The sequence below is a fragment of the Aedes aegypti genome, chromosome 3 (genome assembly GCF_002204515.2).
Source record: "Aedes aegypti strain LVP_AGWG chromosome 3, AaegL5.0 Primary Assembly, whole genome shotgun sequence".
Lineage (NCBI taxonomy): Eukaryota > Metazoa > Arthropoda > Insecta > Diptera > Culicidae > Aedes > Aedes aegypti.
In genome coordinates this window covers 298,609,011-298,625,642 of record NC_035109.1, presented here as the reverse complement: position 1 = coordinate 298,625,642, position 16,632 = coordinate 298,609,011, and the positions used below count along the sequence as shown (strand labels likewise).

At 36.1% G+C, this 16,632-nt stretch overlaps 1 protein-coding gene across 1 annotated transcript in view; it reads right to left on the bottom strand.

The window, feature by feature from the left end:
• The window catches only part of LOC5568694 (mitochondrial uncoupling protein 2), a 29,753-nt gene that overhangs the window by 2,232 nt on the left and 10,889 nt on the right, over nt 1-16,632 (bottom strand). The window contains exon 3 of the mRNA XM_001652466.2: nt 4,338-4,632. Within this exon, the coding sequence (XP_001652516.1) occupies nt 4,338-4,632 (295 nt within the window). The remainder of the gene's footprint in view (nt 1-4,337; nt 4,633-16,632) is intronic.

Here is a 16,632-nt window from a genome sequence, read left to right as displayed (position 1 = left end):
TGAAGGATATCCTGGAAGATTTTTTTTGATTTTGATTTTTTTCTTGAGAAATTCGCGACCGTCGGGAAATTTTTCCCGGCGGGAATGCGATCCCGCTTAGAGCAATCTCTCACGTTAGGAGGAAAGGGTTTCAAACCACTGATTTATTTCAATCTAGCGTATTCAAAGCCTGACTCTGATCATTCAATTTAACTACAACATGACTTTTGCTTCAAGTACCCTGTCCTTTGGTTCAGAAAGGGGTATGGGCGCGTTCTGCCAACTCGGTCGAGGCAGATTTCTTGTGTGAACAAGTTACAACATGGACGTTCTAAAGGAGTATACCCCATTAGGCATAAAGAAGTTAGGCATAAGGACGTTAGGCATAAGTATGTTAGGCATAATGGACGTTAGGCATAATGGACGTTAGGCATAAAATACGTTAGGCATAATGGACGTTTGGCATAAAATAACTTGCGTGTATATAATTCAAAAACTCTTCTCATATCGAAAATTATTCGGGTCCATTTTAAAATGCCATTACGTTGATGGGGGTGGGTGGGTGCTTTAAGATGTAACAGCTCTTAAAAAGTGTGGAAAATTCACACAAAAAGCGTTACGAGGGGGTGGGTTAATTGGTTGATTATAAAATGCAATTTCCGGTGTTATGAAATTTGACAATGAATCGATTATCGCAAGATATGGAAGAAGATTATTATCATGGTCATTGTTATCATTCTAAAGTCCAGTTCAATCCATTTTTGTAAGTATTTATTTTTATTTGCAATGTGCAAGTGTTATTTATTTCTAGAGATGTTTAGTTTGGTGAGTTTATACCATTTCTTACATTTCTCTTACATAATTGCGTTAATTCTAAAGAAGGGAAATCTTCCATATAATTATTATTACTTATAATTCAAATAATTAACTTGTAGACAGCAATCTAGAGTCAAAAAATTCATGTTACGATAGGCGATATAATCTTCAACAATAATATTCTAGTAGTGTGACGCCAATAAGAGCGTAACATTCCCACTCCGAGTCTGCTCGTCCCTTTCTTACAGTCATTAAATTGACCGTATAGGTATAAAGAACAGCCTATGATCCAAAGAAGGGAAAATGTATGATGGAAGTATTAAAAGCAATAGTGATATTAATTTTTGAATAAGTACGTCTCGAAAGAACAGTTTAATTATAAAAGAAGAAAAAAAATCTGATATGAACATTAGCAGCACTAACTACAATAATTTTGTCGACAGTTTAACTATAAAGAACAGCCTCCAATTTAAAGAAGAGATAATCTCTGATGAAAAATTTGTCAATAAAATGTGTACGACCTAACTCAAAAGATGAGCAGCAGTTACAGCATCATTCATATTCTTGGCATTACTCCCTAACCCAAGCTCTTAGCTTTGTGTTCTAGGAGCACTTCCACAGTTATTAACCAAATGTTTGCTTTGCCAATGTAGCCATTTTACATTCTTATTTGTGCACGACACATGGACACGTTTGCACTTCATGGCAAAGGATCCTCGACTTGAAACTGAAATAAAATACCTCCAGCATGGCTCTACTCTATGGGAAGTTACTACAAAGCTAATGAAGGCAATTAACAGCATTTCCATGCTAATAATTTTATCAACTTTTGTCCTAGAAATTGACCTCAAAGGATTCACAACTATGGGACGACTGCAAGTCAATCGTATTTCAAGGGACACAATTTTGATCTTTGAAGCCCTCCACAATTACCAAAAAAGTCAGCTCACTTTTCACACAAATAATCTCATTTTTTTATTTTGAGAATTATGCCTATCGTTCATTATGCCTAATGTCCATTATGCCAAACATCCATTATGCCAAACGTCCATTATGCCTATCGTATTTATGCCTATCGTACTTATGCCTAACGTCCTTATGCCTAACGTATTTATGCCTAACGTCGTGCACCCGTTCTAAAGTGCCAGAATGAAGTGTTGTGCATGTGGGGAGCACTTGAAGATGGGATGGAAGGTCATTACTTCGAGTTCGTGCTTTACTTCTGCTTATCTAACAAGTTATATACAATAACCAACCCTTAGCTTAACTATCTAAATTAACAGTTGCAAATACAATAGTCATTCTGAGCTTACTAACATGCCGTCGCGTTAATTTTATCATACTGATCTTTTATCTACATCCGTAGAACCATTCTGAATGGCCGTTGTGAGAATATCACCAAGAACTTCTCACATGCATTAAAGCTGAATTGTCCTACATTGAAACATTGAGGTTTTCGCTCTTTTGGATTCATTTTTTGTTGTTCGTCATCAGTATTGTTGAGATGTCCTGAATGCCGCACTTGGCGTACAGTGATCATTGCCATGGAGTTTCTCGTAAGCTGCATGGGGATTGTTATCAATTGATTGATTGAATTCAAAGAGCGAATTTTGTATGATTTCATTGTAGGCCAATGCAGCAGTAAAGCATGTAACAATCACTAACATTTCTTCTCTCTTTATCCTTGTTTTCATATCTATCACGCCATTACAACAAAATCATCCGAGAGGAAAGACATGGCAGCGTATTGGCCGAGAAAAGATAAGTATCATTTATCGGTAAATATTCTTATTACTGATTGCAAGGTGAATAAAATCACCTAAATTTTTAACTAATAACCAACTTGTTCCACAGAGCTATTTAAAAAAACATCACCCAAAATCCCTCCTTTCCCATATCCTTAGGCAAAACACTTCACTACCGCTATATGTATGACTGATTCATATTCTTTTGACCTTGCATCATTCATACGTGTATTGGAAGTCAAGAGTAGAAGCAAAACTTAAAGAACCTTCTGGTCAAAGATGTTGCGTTGCCTACTTCCCAAACTCCAAAACCCCCTCTGTGTATTATGGACGGTGTGAGTATTCAAACTTATGCTGGAGACTTGGCCCCTGACCCCCTTGTACATCAATAAAATAAAATAAAATAAACATGACTTTTGCTTCAAGTAAAATACAGTCGACCACATTTGCGATGGAATTCAAAAATGTTCATCCATTTTAAAATAGGTTGATCGATTTTTGACCCGATCTGACCTCCAGGAGATCCTCTTTATAGCTCTAACCTCAAAGTCCAAATGACCCCTTAAGGGCGCAGGATCCGCCATTGATTTCAGAATTTTCAAGACCAGTATTTTCGTTCAAAATCAAGAAAATTTACACGAAAATGTGTTCACTGTATTCTATTCTCCAACCGAAACACAGTGAACACTTTTCCATTGAATAATTTTTAGTTTTGACAAAAAAAAACGAATTTTTAATGACGACGATGGGGCCAAAACCATGCCTAGCAAGGCTATGGTGGAGGCGTCTGTGTTCGATTCCCGGTCCGTCCAGGATCTTTTCTTAATGGTAATTTCCTTGGCTTCCCTGGGCATAGAGAACATCATCGTTCCTGCCACACGATATACGCATGCGAAAATGGCATATTTGGCAAAGAAAGCTCTGTAGGGGAAGTGGTGGTAAAATGAACAGGGGTGGTAAAATGAACACCGTGCCTTTTACCGAGAAAAAAACAAACTTCGATGATTTTTTATCACGCACGGACGATTTAGAGCATAAATCTGAGTGCTCAAGTTGATACGTAGGTCAATTGAAGTGAAAATATCAACAAAAACTAAGATTTTAGAAAACCACGTTTGAAAATTAGAACTGACGTAACTTTTAGCTCGGGAGACTTAAGGTTTTTCAGTGAGGTGAATATCGTTGTGATATGATGTCAAATCTGATACCTTTAGAATTCTTTTTGAATGGGTTACAATCATTAATGGATGTATTTTCGGTGGGGCAATGAAAATTTTCAGAAATATTCGTTTTGCTCACGTTTTTTGCATGGTGTTCATTTTACCACACACAGCAGTTCATTTTACCCACATAGTGCAGGTAAAATGAACATTTGCATCGCTTTTTGATAGCGATGAAAATATGTGAAAATTTATCTATTTTAGTTTGAATCCATGTCGCTGCTTTAGATTACATCCCTATTTTTGATATTGTGCGAAATAACTATACAAATTCCTTGTATTTCTATCAGAAACAAGATGATTTCCTTAAGGTGTTCATTTTACCACCCCTTCCCCTACACTAAGCTGAGAAGCAGGCTCTGTCTCAGTGAGGACGTGATGCCAAGAAGAAGAAGAATATGATTACGATGCCGGATTCTTAAACGTTAAATATTTTTCCTCGAAAACAGATCTGTAGATGTAGATGCAACTAAACTGTTCAGAAAAAATCGGTTGAAAATTAAATTCAGGATGATTTTTTAATTAAACTTTAAACCCGGACTTTAAACCCGGACCGAAACAGGTTAAAAGTACCAACCTTTGAAGATAGTTCCGTAGAATTCCTTAACCGTATCATACAAGCCCAGTCTGATCGACGAGAAGCACATCTGTCGCTGCAGTCCCGCCGACAAGCCATTGTACAGTGTGCGGAAGCCCTCCTGCCGGGTGATGGTTGTGATGGTTCCCACTAGACCACGGTACTGGACATGCTGCGCTCCGGGAATGGCCTGGATGGCCGATGGGTTCAATTTGAATGCCTGGTAGGCTGTGGCGCCTCTGGCGGTGGCCGTCTGCGTCAGGGGGGCTGTGCGAGCCGGTTGTTCGCCCTGGACCTGGAAGAGATGGAAAGTGAAGGAAATATGGCATGTTAGTTAAAAACAAACTATGACTGAAAACACATAGAACTTTTTCAAAGATATTTTACGAATTAGGTTTAATATCTAAAACTTTCACAAATAATTTTACAATTATTGCACAGAACTATGCATTGAATATGCTGGAAAAGACCCAAACATTGGCGATTTTTGTTCACCTTGACTCTTGATCGTCACCCCATGTCGGAAGATTCTTTCCAGTAAGCGCACTAAGCAGTCAACCTTGCTGTTTTGATACGCATTTTTTGTAAGCCTTCACCGAACGAAAAAAAAAGCACACTAAACAGCACCCACCGAATACAAACCGGCTAATGCATGCGCATCAATCCAGCCCACTGCTAAGTAGCCATGTTTTTGTAGTGAGCATCAAACTCAAGAGTAATTACCCACTTTGGCCAAATTGTGTCAATAATAGTTTTCCTTTCTATCATACTGTTTTCGAGGCTCACCATAAAAAAACGTTTTCGTTCAGAATGTGATATTTCAAGCGTTTGCAACTTTGTGTCTGTTTAAATCAGCATAATATAGTATTAAACACATTTTCCCCCACACAATTGTTTTCGCCATTCTAGAATGTTTGTCCCGAAACGACTACTTGTTTACTAACATTGAACTGTCTTGGGGAACCACTTCCTAGTGGGAACCGAAGATGGTGGCTCGTTTTTTTCCCATGGGGTAGTATTGTGGTGCCAGATGCCTGCATCAATCGCTTTTTCGATCACCTGGCGTGACCACCAAAATGTGATTCGAAACCGCGCTTTTATTACCGCGAATAGCGTCGTTGTCGTCGTCTTCAGTTTCAGTTACACACAGCTCTGAGCCAAGTTATGAATTGAATTCCGAGGAAAATCAAACGTGTCCGCCCAACTGTGGGGTAGGGGAAATCAGGATAAAACCGACACCCAGCTATTTGGTAAAACTTGTATACTTTTGCTTGTTGAATTAAGCTGGTTTGATAAAACTAAATTAAACTTTTATTATTATTTAGTGAACAGCATATTACATTTGATTTGCCGTAGCAGTTCAGAATTTTTACAGGTGAGTTCATTTCGCCTGCTTATAAGAAAAAAAAAACCTTTAAATTGACTTAAACTTTAATGTGAATCATCATTCTGTTCAAAATAAGTTTTTCAAAAGTTTCAAAGTTCACCGATAGAGGAAAACTAAACTGATTGGGAAATAACCATAAAAGGGTTATTATAACTGGCTATTTCGCACATCCTCCCACCCCCTTGTAACGCTTTTTGTATGGGAGTTCTGCAAATTTTGTATGAGCTGTAACATCCGAAAGACACCCATCCACCCCCTTCAGCGTTATGAAATTTGTGAATCAGCCCTAACTTCGGAAGGATTTTCCACTAAAGAGCGTCGGTTTTACCCTGACTACCCCTATAGTATCATCACGATCATGAACTCGATCGTTTCCACTTTGTCTCGCGCTTCAATCGCGTGTCATTTGCAGCTAATAGGCTCGCGTGGACGTTGGACCAAACGCTGCACGCGTCATCGTCCAAAGTCCAACGGTGAAGATTCATGCTCTCAGCGCACTATAAAGGGTCCCCACAGCACGACGACCGGTCCTCGATCAGCTGTTTACACGGCGATACATCTATTCGACAGCATCAGGTGCATGCAGCAGAGCTGAGGGGAAGCCAAGGAAGCTGACACACTACTCAACTGTATACTCGAAGCAAACAAGGAGGCACGGCTTGTGGACGTTATCTCGAGATGACTATTCCCTTCCCCGCAGCACCACTTCAACTCAGACTGTTGATCTCGTTGATCAACGATTGACCTGACTTGATTGCCGGCTCGGTAGCTAGTTATGGTGTCTCTAGGGTGTGTAGCAGAAGGAAGTGGGGTAGGCGTTGTTTACTACTAACGAACCGGTAGCCCGGTGTACTTTGAACCCAATAAATAGCACAAGTTTCGATTCGTCGATGCAATCGGATGGGGAGTGAAACCGTTACAAAGTTCGAGTAGCGGACTTTGGGGCAAGTGTGCCACCCCTGCTTTTTACAAAAACTACAATATATATTTTATCTTTGAGTTTAACAATGTGTTCCATTATAGTTCACAATACAATGATCAAAATATGATAAAAATTGCTCTATTTTTCACGTATTTACAACGACTTTTGCAAAGACAACCAAATTTGAGTGGAATTTTATAAGATTTTGTTGTTTCTAAATAGCATGGTAAAAGGTAAGTTATTAACAGATTTTTCTAACGTACTGTACATTGTGAAACTATTCAAATGTGTAAGTTATTGTGGCATTTGAAAGAAAAAAATATTTTGTTTTACACACGAAATTCAGTTTGGTTGAAATCTATACTTATTGGGGCAAGTGTGCCACCTATTTGGTAAACGCAAATTGTTGGTGTGAAATATATAAAAATGTGAACATCAACAACAAAATCATAATAATAAACCAAAATGAGGCACCAGTAGTGGTTTCTGAAGTATAGTAGAGGAATAAATGACATTTTTGCACCCAAAATGATTTTTTCTCAAAATATTCAATTATAACATGTTTTTTTGGCTTATTGAGTACCGTTTTACATATCTACATCAATATTTACCGTTATTTAGTGCCGATCCAGTAAAATATTATACATATTCGCCGTAATATATGGATAATACATATATTGTAGTGAATGGAGACAAGAATAACCATTTTAGTTATTCGAATTAAGTAATAGAGAGTTACGCATGTTTTGTTCCTTGTTATAAAGCATCCCCTTATTACGGTAAACTTTAAATTATTTTTTTAAATTATCGATTAGCGTCTGCTTTGTAAGTAATATTAATAGGAAATAAAGAAAATTCCATTACAAGTAGAATTACATGCGATTTTCAGTCGGTGGCCGTCTTGCCCCATATGGGTGGCACACTTGCCCCATAGTGTCGAAAAATAGGTTATTTTGGATGATATTTGAGAAGCTTCAAAACTAATACTTTTTGAAGTTATTTACTTTTTAAATGTCACAGTGGTTATGAAAAGATGTGAAACTAACATCATGAGGCTAAATTGGTGGATTTTATAAGCTTCAGGCTAAGTTAGAGAACAATTTGCTTAAGGTGGCACACTTGTCCCAAATTCCGCTAGTAGAGACAAATGGTCATGAGGTCTAATACATGTGTATAAAATAAACTAACTTTCGCTCTACACAACAACTAATTTCTTTTTATTTCTTCTTCTTAGCATTACGTCCTCACTGGGTCAGAGCCTGCTTCTCAACTTCCACAGTTATTAACTGTGAGCTTTCTTTTCCAAAGATGCCATTTTTGCAATCGTATATCGTGTAGCAGGTACTCTATGCCCAGGGAAGACAAGAAAGTTTCCATTACAAAAAGATCCTAGACCGACCGGGAATCAAACCCAGACACCTCCAGCATGACTTTGCTAACCATTCGGCTAAGGAAGGACCCTTTTAGATCCGTGGTGGCCAAAGTGACAAACTTTGTACAATTTTTCGTCAAGAGGCTGTACTACCCCTAAAATTTACTTCAATAAAAATTACAGGTCATTGAAAAATGAGCCTGAGCAACACTGCCTTAGATGTTTAATGATGATTTTCAACTATTTGTTAAACGATACTTTTCATCAAAACATTCATTGTTTTCGGTAGTGTAACTAGTGATTATTTTTTTTTTTTTTAATTATTTCTTTCATTTAAAGCTCTAAGCATTCGATATTGTTCCTCATGCTCGGAATTTGGAATCTTATTTTTCTAAATCTAGAGAATTCTCGAGAGAATCAAACTGTTCTTCAACAATAATGGATAGATCAGAACGAATTTCAAAGCTAAGTTTAGTTTTACAGAGTAATTGCACCAAAATTCGGAAATCGATCTCTGTAAACGGATTCCCGAAGAACCCGACAGCTGATATCTCGGTAAAACTTTTATCAAGGTCTTGTCAAACGTTTACCGAATCTTTCTCAAAATTTACTAAAATTAAATAAAAGCTTTCCAAATCTATCTTAAGGATTATGCATATATCATTTTTAGAAAATTATGTGTCCTATCATTTGCATTTGTTGCCTTATATCCTCATGTTTTTGAAGGCAGGACAGTTACAGACGTGTAAGACCAGAGGATGTGAAATAGCAAATATTTTGAATAATACATAAGGGGGACTCGATTATCTGGGATTTGATTATCCGGAATCTTAGACTCGATTATCCGGAATATGGTTTTTGATGTTCTTGTTTTTCAATTTTTATGCATAAATCTGAGATAATTTTGTATTGAAATATAAAATATGGATGGTTTTGCAGTTTTTAACGTGTTTAAGAAAAAGGGGGTTTGAAAAAGTGTTTTTTTTGTGTATGCTGGTCAAAAAAATTTTTTTCTTGTAAATAATTTCTGACTACGCCACCGCATCATATAAATAAAACAACAAAAAAAGATAATATTTAAGTTCTTTTATCGAAGATTTCATTTGTTATCTTAGTGATTCGATTATCCGGAGGATTCGATTATCCCGGAGTGAAAAAAAAAATCGATACTCCGGATAATCGAGTCCGACCTGTACTATCAGCATTTTTTCATCACTGATGGATCAAGCATATCTTTATCATCTATCTTTGGGGAAAAATATACTATCTGCAAAATTCTATAGCTATTCCTATCTATCCTATCATTGATACAAAAACCGAAACCAAAATCTTGCGCATAATGGGAAAAAGCAAATAGAAATAACTCAAGGTATGTTCTCATGGATATTTCCGGAACGGGCACGACGAGGGAATGACGGAAAACGTCCGTCACGCCGATGTCCGACGCCATTTTAAAATCCAAGATGGCGGCCTTCGGTTAAGGAAAGTCGTTGAAAACCCATGCAATGCAATGTCGGATATCGATTTTCGTCATACCCTCATCGTGCCCGTTCCGAAAATACCCATATTGCATGGGTTTCCAACAATTCCTTCACTCCTGAAGCCGCCACCTTGGATTGCTAAATATGTAATTTAGTTAATTTGCTATACCCATCGTCCAACAATTGTTATTCTATAATATTATCAATTGATAAAGATAGAACCTGTATCATTGTTATTTGAGAGATATTGTACTGATAGTATCATCAAGAAATTTGTTTTTTTTTTGTGGGATAGGGATACTTTCACTCTATTTTCTATCTCTGAGAGAAACCATTCTCTCAGTGATACTATCAAGATAGACAAGAAGTGATAGTGCTAGTGATCCTTTATAAGAGAGATACGCGGAAGCTTACATTTCTGTCAAAGTTTGAGCCAATCGAGCAGCGAGAGCTGTCAAAGTGTGAGCCAAACGAACATGCGTTATGTTTGTTATGAACTTTTCTTGAGGAGTAATGTAATCCGCCTGAAATTATTTCGGTGAAAGTTATTTTGTATAGAGCAAAAAATATTAAATATTTTTCTTTTTTTTTGGATTTTTGTCAATGCGATATTTAGTTGTTGATTTTTTCTGCTGTTCATTAGTTTGGGTATGTAGCTCAAATATCTATTACGAAACAAAATACTCTTTTTAGCAATGAGGAAGTCATGTCCGTGTTACAGTATTATTCTCAAAGCCGAGTAAACTCAGCACTGCTGGTCTGTTGCCAAATCATTCCATTATACTTCCGCTTATCTCTCATATAAAGGATCACTAGATAGTACCATCTGGCTGAACTGATAGTATCAGTCAGTAGCGTAGCTAGGGGGGTGCGGTGGGTGCGGTCCGCACCGGGCCCCGAGTTCATAGGGGCCCCCAAATTGTGGTAATAATTTCAGTCAATATTATGATATTAATTTCTAAACGCAAACAAGCAAATAAAAATTCAGTTTGAAGGTGACCTTGATCGGCAATGTTAGGGGCCCCATAAACAATGTTATAAGTGATTATAGTAGCCTTAATATTTATTCAAAATTCATTCTCGATAACTTGGTTCAATTTTGTAATTCAGATGGAACTAACTAAATGTGCGGGGCCCATGGAACTGATTTGAAGGCAAGATCTTCAAACAGTGGATTTCAATTAAAATGGCATTTAAAATTTGTGAATTTCATCGCCCTTTGAAAAAAATATACTTAATTGATAAGCCTGACTTTCTCTTCCTGATGTTTCATTAATGATTACTGTGTGAAAATCAATTTTCTTTTTTGACATTTTCTTTACATTTACCGACTTTGTTTTAACGTATGTTTGTGACCACATTCTTAAAAAAAAAGACGATTTACACCGTCTTCAGTCAAAGGCTGCACAGACTGAACAATCACTAACATTAGGCAACGGACAACACGAAACACTTAGTAGTCAAGTGATGATTTTTTCGTTTGACGAAAAGTTTACATCGACTGGAGCGGCAATCGAACCCACGCTACGTGGCATTCACAATACGCCTAAACGACTGACGCCGCTAAGCGCACGGCCACGAAGTCCACAAACTAGCCGATTTTAATTTCAATTATAGTTGAACAAACTATATATCAATACTGGTAGTAAATCTCTTTTTAGAAGATTAGTCTCTATTTTTACCTTTAGGTCTTGAAAGTCTCTATTTTAGGCAAAATTGTCTTCAAAGACATTTTTTCCAACCTGCTTACAGTGAATCTCGCTTCAAGAGGTTCCAACGATACCTTCAGAGACTATTACGTGATTTCATCCACAGGTTCTTCATGAATTTCTTTTCAGATTCCTGGAGAAAAAAAACGAAGGTATTCTTCTAGTGATTTATGCAAAGATCTCTTCAGATATATTTCTGGGATCTCCTTCAGAAATGTCTCTATTGTCTCTATTGATACCATCACTAAGTCTCCCAAAAAATATTCCTGCTTTGCATCAAGGGATGTTTAGTGGATATTTTTGTAATTTGCTCCAGGAAATCCACTACAACGCTTTTCTTGACTATTTTGATTTCCCCAGTTGTAACTTTAGAAGATCTTCCAAAGTTTCCAAAGTTATCTTAAGAAAAAAAATCATTCTACAGTTCTTAAATAAATTCATTTTAAGATTTTTCCTGGGAAATCTACGAGAATTACTATGTCAGTTCATGTAGTTATCCTTTCAGGAATTATATGGATTCCTTCAAGTATTCATACACATTTTTCATAGGAGTTGTTTCTGAAATTCCTCCAGGGATTATCCAAGAATTTATATTTAATACTCTTCCAGGAATTCCTCTTCAAACTTGACCTGGGATTCCTCATGTAGCTTCTTCAGAAATTTCCCTAAACATTTCTCCCACATTTCATGCGAAATTACTCCTGCAGTTCTTCCAAACAATTTCTCGTGTAGTTTTTCAGTAAAATCTTCATGTCTTCTTCAAAAGTTCATCTGTAGTTCCACACTATTTTAGTAATTCCAATCATCGCGAAATCCTTCGAGACTTCCTCTAGAGCCCAAGAGTTCTTCTAGACAACTTTGTGGGAGTTAATCAAAGATTACTATCAAACTAAATCGAGTTTCGTCAGATGTTACTTTGAGATTTCCTTCTGAAATATTTCCCGGATTTTTAAAAAATTTCATCAAAAAAATCTGAAAAAACATCTTTTTCTGGAGATATTTATGAGAAAATGACAGGGGGAATTCTTTGAAGACATATTTGGGCAATTTCTCTATAATTGCTAAAATAATTCCTGAAGGAATCTCAGCCAGAATCACTGGAGTCCCGGGAGTAAATATTTCTAGTTGAGATCTCGAAGATGTTATAAATATTGAAGAAAGTATTTAGAAAGTTATGGTTTTAAGAAGATTATGGTAAAATCGTTAGATAAATTTCTTGGGCAATCATGATTTTCTTGAAAAAAAATCTGAGAGAATCTTTCAAGGAATTCATGTTGAAATCTATGAGGTAACTTCTATGGTTACCCTTAGAAAAATTCTACTCTCATCTGGTTATTTATTTTAAGCAAATCATGGACAAATTTATGGATGTTAAAAGGATTTCGTTCATCAAAAATTTAAAAGTCAATCACGAATTAAAAACACAAAATTGAGGAAATGTCCAAACTTTCTTAGAATACCTAATTAGAGTTGTAATGAATCATTGCTTTCCAGAGATACTTCGCCAGCCAATATTTCCTCTTGCAATTCACTGGAAGTTCTTTCGATAATTTTCAGTGAACTAATGTGTTTTTGAACAAGAATTAAGAAAAAAAGAACTGAAGGCTCATTAATTAACATGTTTGCCACCAAACAACTACAACAACATATCAATATATCAACATAAGTTCCATATCTCTAGTCATAATTCTACAAAAGCCATTTGTTCAATGTTTAGCGTCCTACATTTAAACGGTGTTCACCTTAATTTTGAGGGCCCCTAAATCAATCTCCGCACCGGGCCCCATTAACCCTAGCTACGCCACTGGTATCAGTTGTCTATCAGATAGATAATAGTATCATCGTCTATCTGATAATTTTGATGCCTGAACCTGCAATCGAACCAAGAACCTTGCGATCGGTAGGCTCGTGCGCTTTCCCTTCGTCTATCGACGCCTTGATGTGGTGTGATGCTAAAACGATACATAAAGTTTTCGTATTGCAATAATCGTTCCATCTTTCTCAACACTTCAGTCGTCGCGCTGTTGTATTTTGTACAACATTGTTGAAAAAACCTCGCTTTTCGTTCACAACAGCAGTGTGGTGGTTCTGGCTGTGGCGAACCGCGCGACGACTGAAAGGTTAAGGCAAAATGTATGAATTTATATAGTCCAGATCGCCGCGTGTAGAATTGATACGCAATAAGAACAAATCAAGAGAATCGTGTTCGACCATTCCCCCCTTCCGCAACGGTCTTTGTATGAAAAAAATAAATTTTGTGTGTGAGCCGCAACGTTTGAGCCTACTCTCCCTCCCCCTAGAGCGTTACGTAATTTGTGGACGGCGCTTTAGTCTGCACAAATTTAGTGGCGTTGTGTATTCAATATGACTCCCAACTATTCTATTTATAATTATTGACTTAGTTATCACTAAACTATTAATCAAGCCTTATTCGCCCAGAAATTGAGAATCTATTCTACAAAAACCATTTTATTAATGTAATATAGTACATGTTTATTCAATGACCTTTCCTCTACTGTTAAACAGTAGTAACATTATAAGTAGACTTTACAAATGTTTATTCAACATTTATTCAACTAGGTATCCAGCAAACATTCAGATATGTTTATTAAGCGTTTGTTCGACAGGATTACATGACGTGTTATTTCTAAATTGTCGAATAAAAGTTGTAGATTCCATTACTACCACACTTATTAAAAATACTAGGCTTTGTTCAGCATTAGTTCAACGAAAACACATGCTGATCACAGCCTGTTTAAGTGTTTGTTCAACTGAACTAGACATCATATTTATTTATAGAATTAATTGTATAAACGTACAAAAGGAGGTTTGTTCAATGTTTCTTCAACATTTATTTTATAATGAAAACAGCAAAAACATAGGTAGTTATTTGTAGACTTCATTAAATACTCTTATCTGGATGACTAGGAATTTGATGCTTTATTATTAAATTTCAATTAATCAAACATTGTTATGATGTTGAGACTCGAACTCAGGACCTTTCGGATCACAGGCGCGTGGGTTTCCTCTGCTCCAACGAAGGTTATATAGATCTGCTGGCTGATAGCACTATTTGAAGATAGAATAAGATTATCGTACAGATGTTGTTTAAACATCGTCTAAGTATTTTGCTTGCGTTCGGTGTATGTTAACATGTTTAAAGGTCTCAAATGCAAGACTTGTTCAAACCACTATCAGCTTTATTGCAGTAATATATTAATAATCACGTTATGAAAACATGTGGTTGAATTAATACAGTACAAAGGCTATTGTTTGAATGACGGTGATCATAGGTAATAAGGATTTCTACAACTTTTCTTCCACTAATTAGTTATTACTCATTATGAAACCCTATAAGACAAACGCTGAACAAGCATTTCTGAATGTTCGATGGATAACTGGTGCTTTAAATGTTGAATACACATTGTGGAGTCTACTTATAATGTTATTGCTGTTTAACATCCGAAGTAAGACAATGAATAAACATATAATATATTACGTTGATAAAATGATTGTTATTGAACAGAAATTCCATGTCTAGGCGAATAAGGCTTGAATAATAGTTTGATATTTACTGAGATAATTCTTAAACAACCAATAGCTGAAAAAACAGCTCTCAGAAACTTTTCTCAAGTGGAATTTTTGTAAAGTTGAATAATACTTGTAATTGAAAATTTGAATGTTAATCGGTTATAATGGTTACTATCACACTTCTTCAGTATTCGAACAACGATGTACCTATAACTATGTTTGAAATATAACTATATTAAAGGTGGTTGAAAAGTTGAATTCAAAGCATTTCAAAGCAAAAATATCTTCACTGCAGTTTTGACCAATTTAAGTATTGTTGAACAAATGACAAAACGAGTGTTGCTAAAAATTGTAAAAGATTGTTATTCAATTGTATGTCGTATTTGGAACAACAGAATTTGGATCTACAGAAACAGCTCATCTTCAATTATCCTAGAGAGGCTTTTAGACAACTAAACTAAATTATTAACAAATATTGTTTAAATTTTGGTTCTACTTGGTATTCAAATACCATAAAAGTGAGGAACTAAAGCGCTGCTAAGAATGTAAGCAAAATTTGATCATCATTTTCTACAACTTATACTTTTGTTCAACCACGACGGCTGCTGTAAAGCTTTGGTTAATCAGTTCATTAATCGCCCACAATTGTTTCTTGGGTTATGCAAAAAATCATCAAACTAAAATATTTAATTGATTCTTGAAATAATTAACCTTTATATCACTATTATTAGAGTAGGAATGTATACAAAAAAAAACTAATTTAATTTCAACACTTCACTTAACTTTGCAAAAGATAAAAGAAAATACTAAAAATTACTTCTGAGGCGAGCGAATACCGTTAACCCGTATAGGCCTAAGTGAAAGCAAAATTACTAAAACTCCTACCGCTCAGCGAATACTTAACGGATTTAAATAATTTTTTGTCAGTATATTGGCCCATACATCTAGTTTCTAGAAATGGCCGGAGGAACTCGGGAATACTCCTGTAGCCGGAGTTATTGCGGTGGGTCACTGGATCAAGTCGGGTAAAAAAGGCGATTTTTTGGGACCTGGCAAGTTATCATTATGTTTCTCCAATGGCAATAATTTTAATTTACAACAATCATTAAGACCTGATATTCAACATTATAAACGAATATTTTTGCACCGTTTAGAGTATACCAGATGCGGTCACTCGAACTTAATGCCCTGAACAACCGGCTCTAGATTTGTTAGATACTAAACCGTTTCAATTCTCTAAAAGTATAGATCGAACATAATAGTTCACTTAAATGCGTTCCCATAAGCTTGACACAGATGTTAAGAAACAAATTGTGCGCTTTATCATAAATTTGAGGCATCCCGGGTACCCAAAAATAATCATTTGTAGGATCTATCGAATGCAGTTGACATGATTATTCATTTTAATCGATTATCAGAAGGTTTACGTTGATACGTTTTTCTTAAAACTCCTTGATATAGTGACCGCATTATAGCTGATTCTAAAAATTATCTGTGAATTGAAATTTGCCTATCTCCAGGGGCACAGAGGCACAGAACCCTTGTCATCCGACCTGACCCAGTGATCCACCGCAATAACTCCGGCCACAGAAACATTCCAGAGATCCTTTGACCACTTTTAGAAACAAGATATGTGTACGAATATACTGACAAATAATAATTGAAATCCATTTAGTATACGCTGAGCAGTGAGAGTTTTAGTTTATTTTCTTTCACTCAGGCCTATACGGATTAAACATATTAAAGTTAAAATTAAAATTAACAGTTAAAATTCAATTAGTTTTCAATAAACTTGATATATTCTAACTTCAAGTGAGTAGAGCAGTCACCGGAAGAGTCTTCAAACTCTTTGCGAGTCGAACAAAATAAAGCCAAGCATCTTGTAAAGCACTT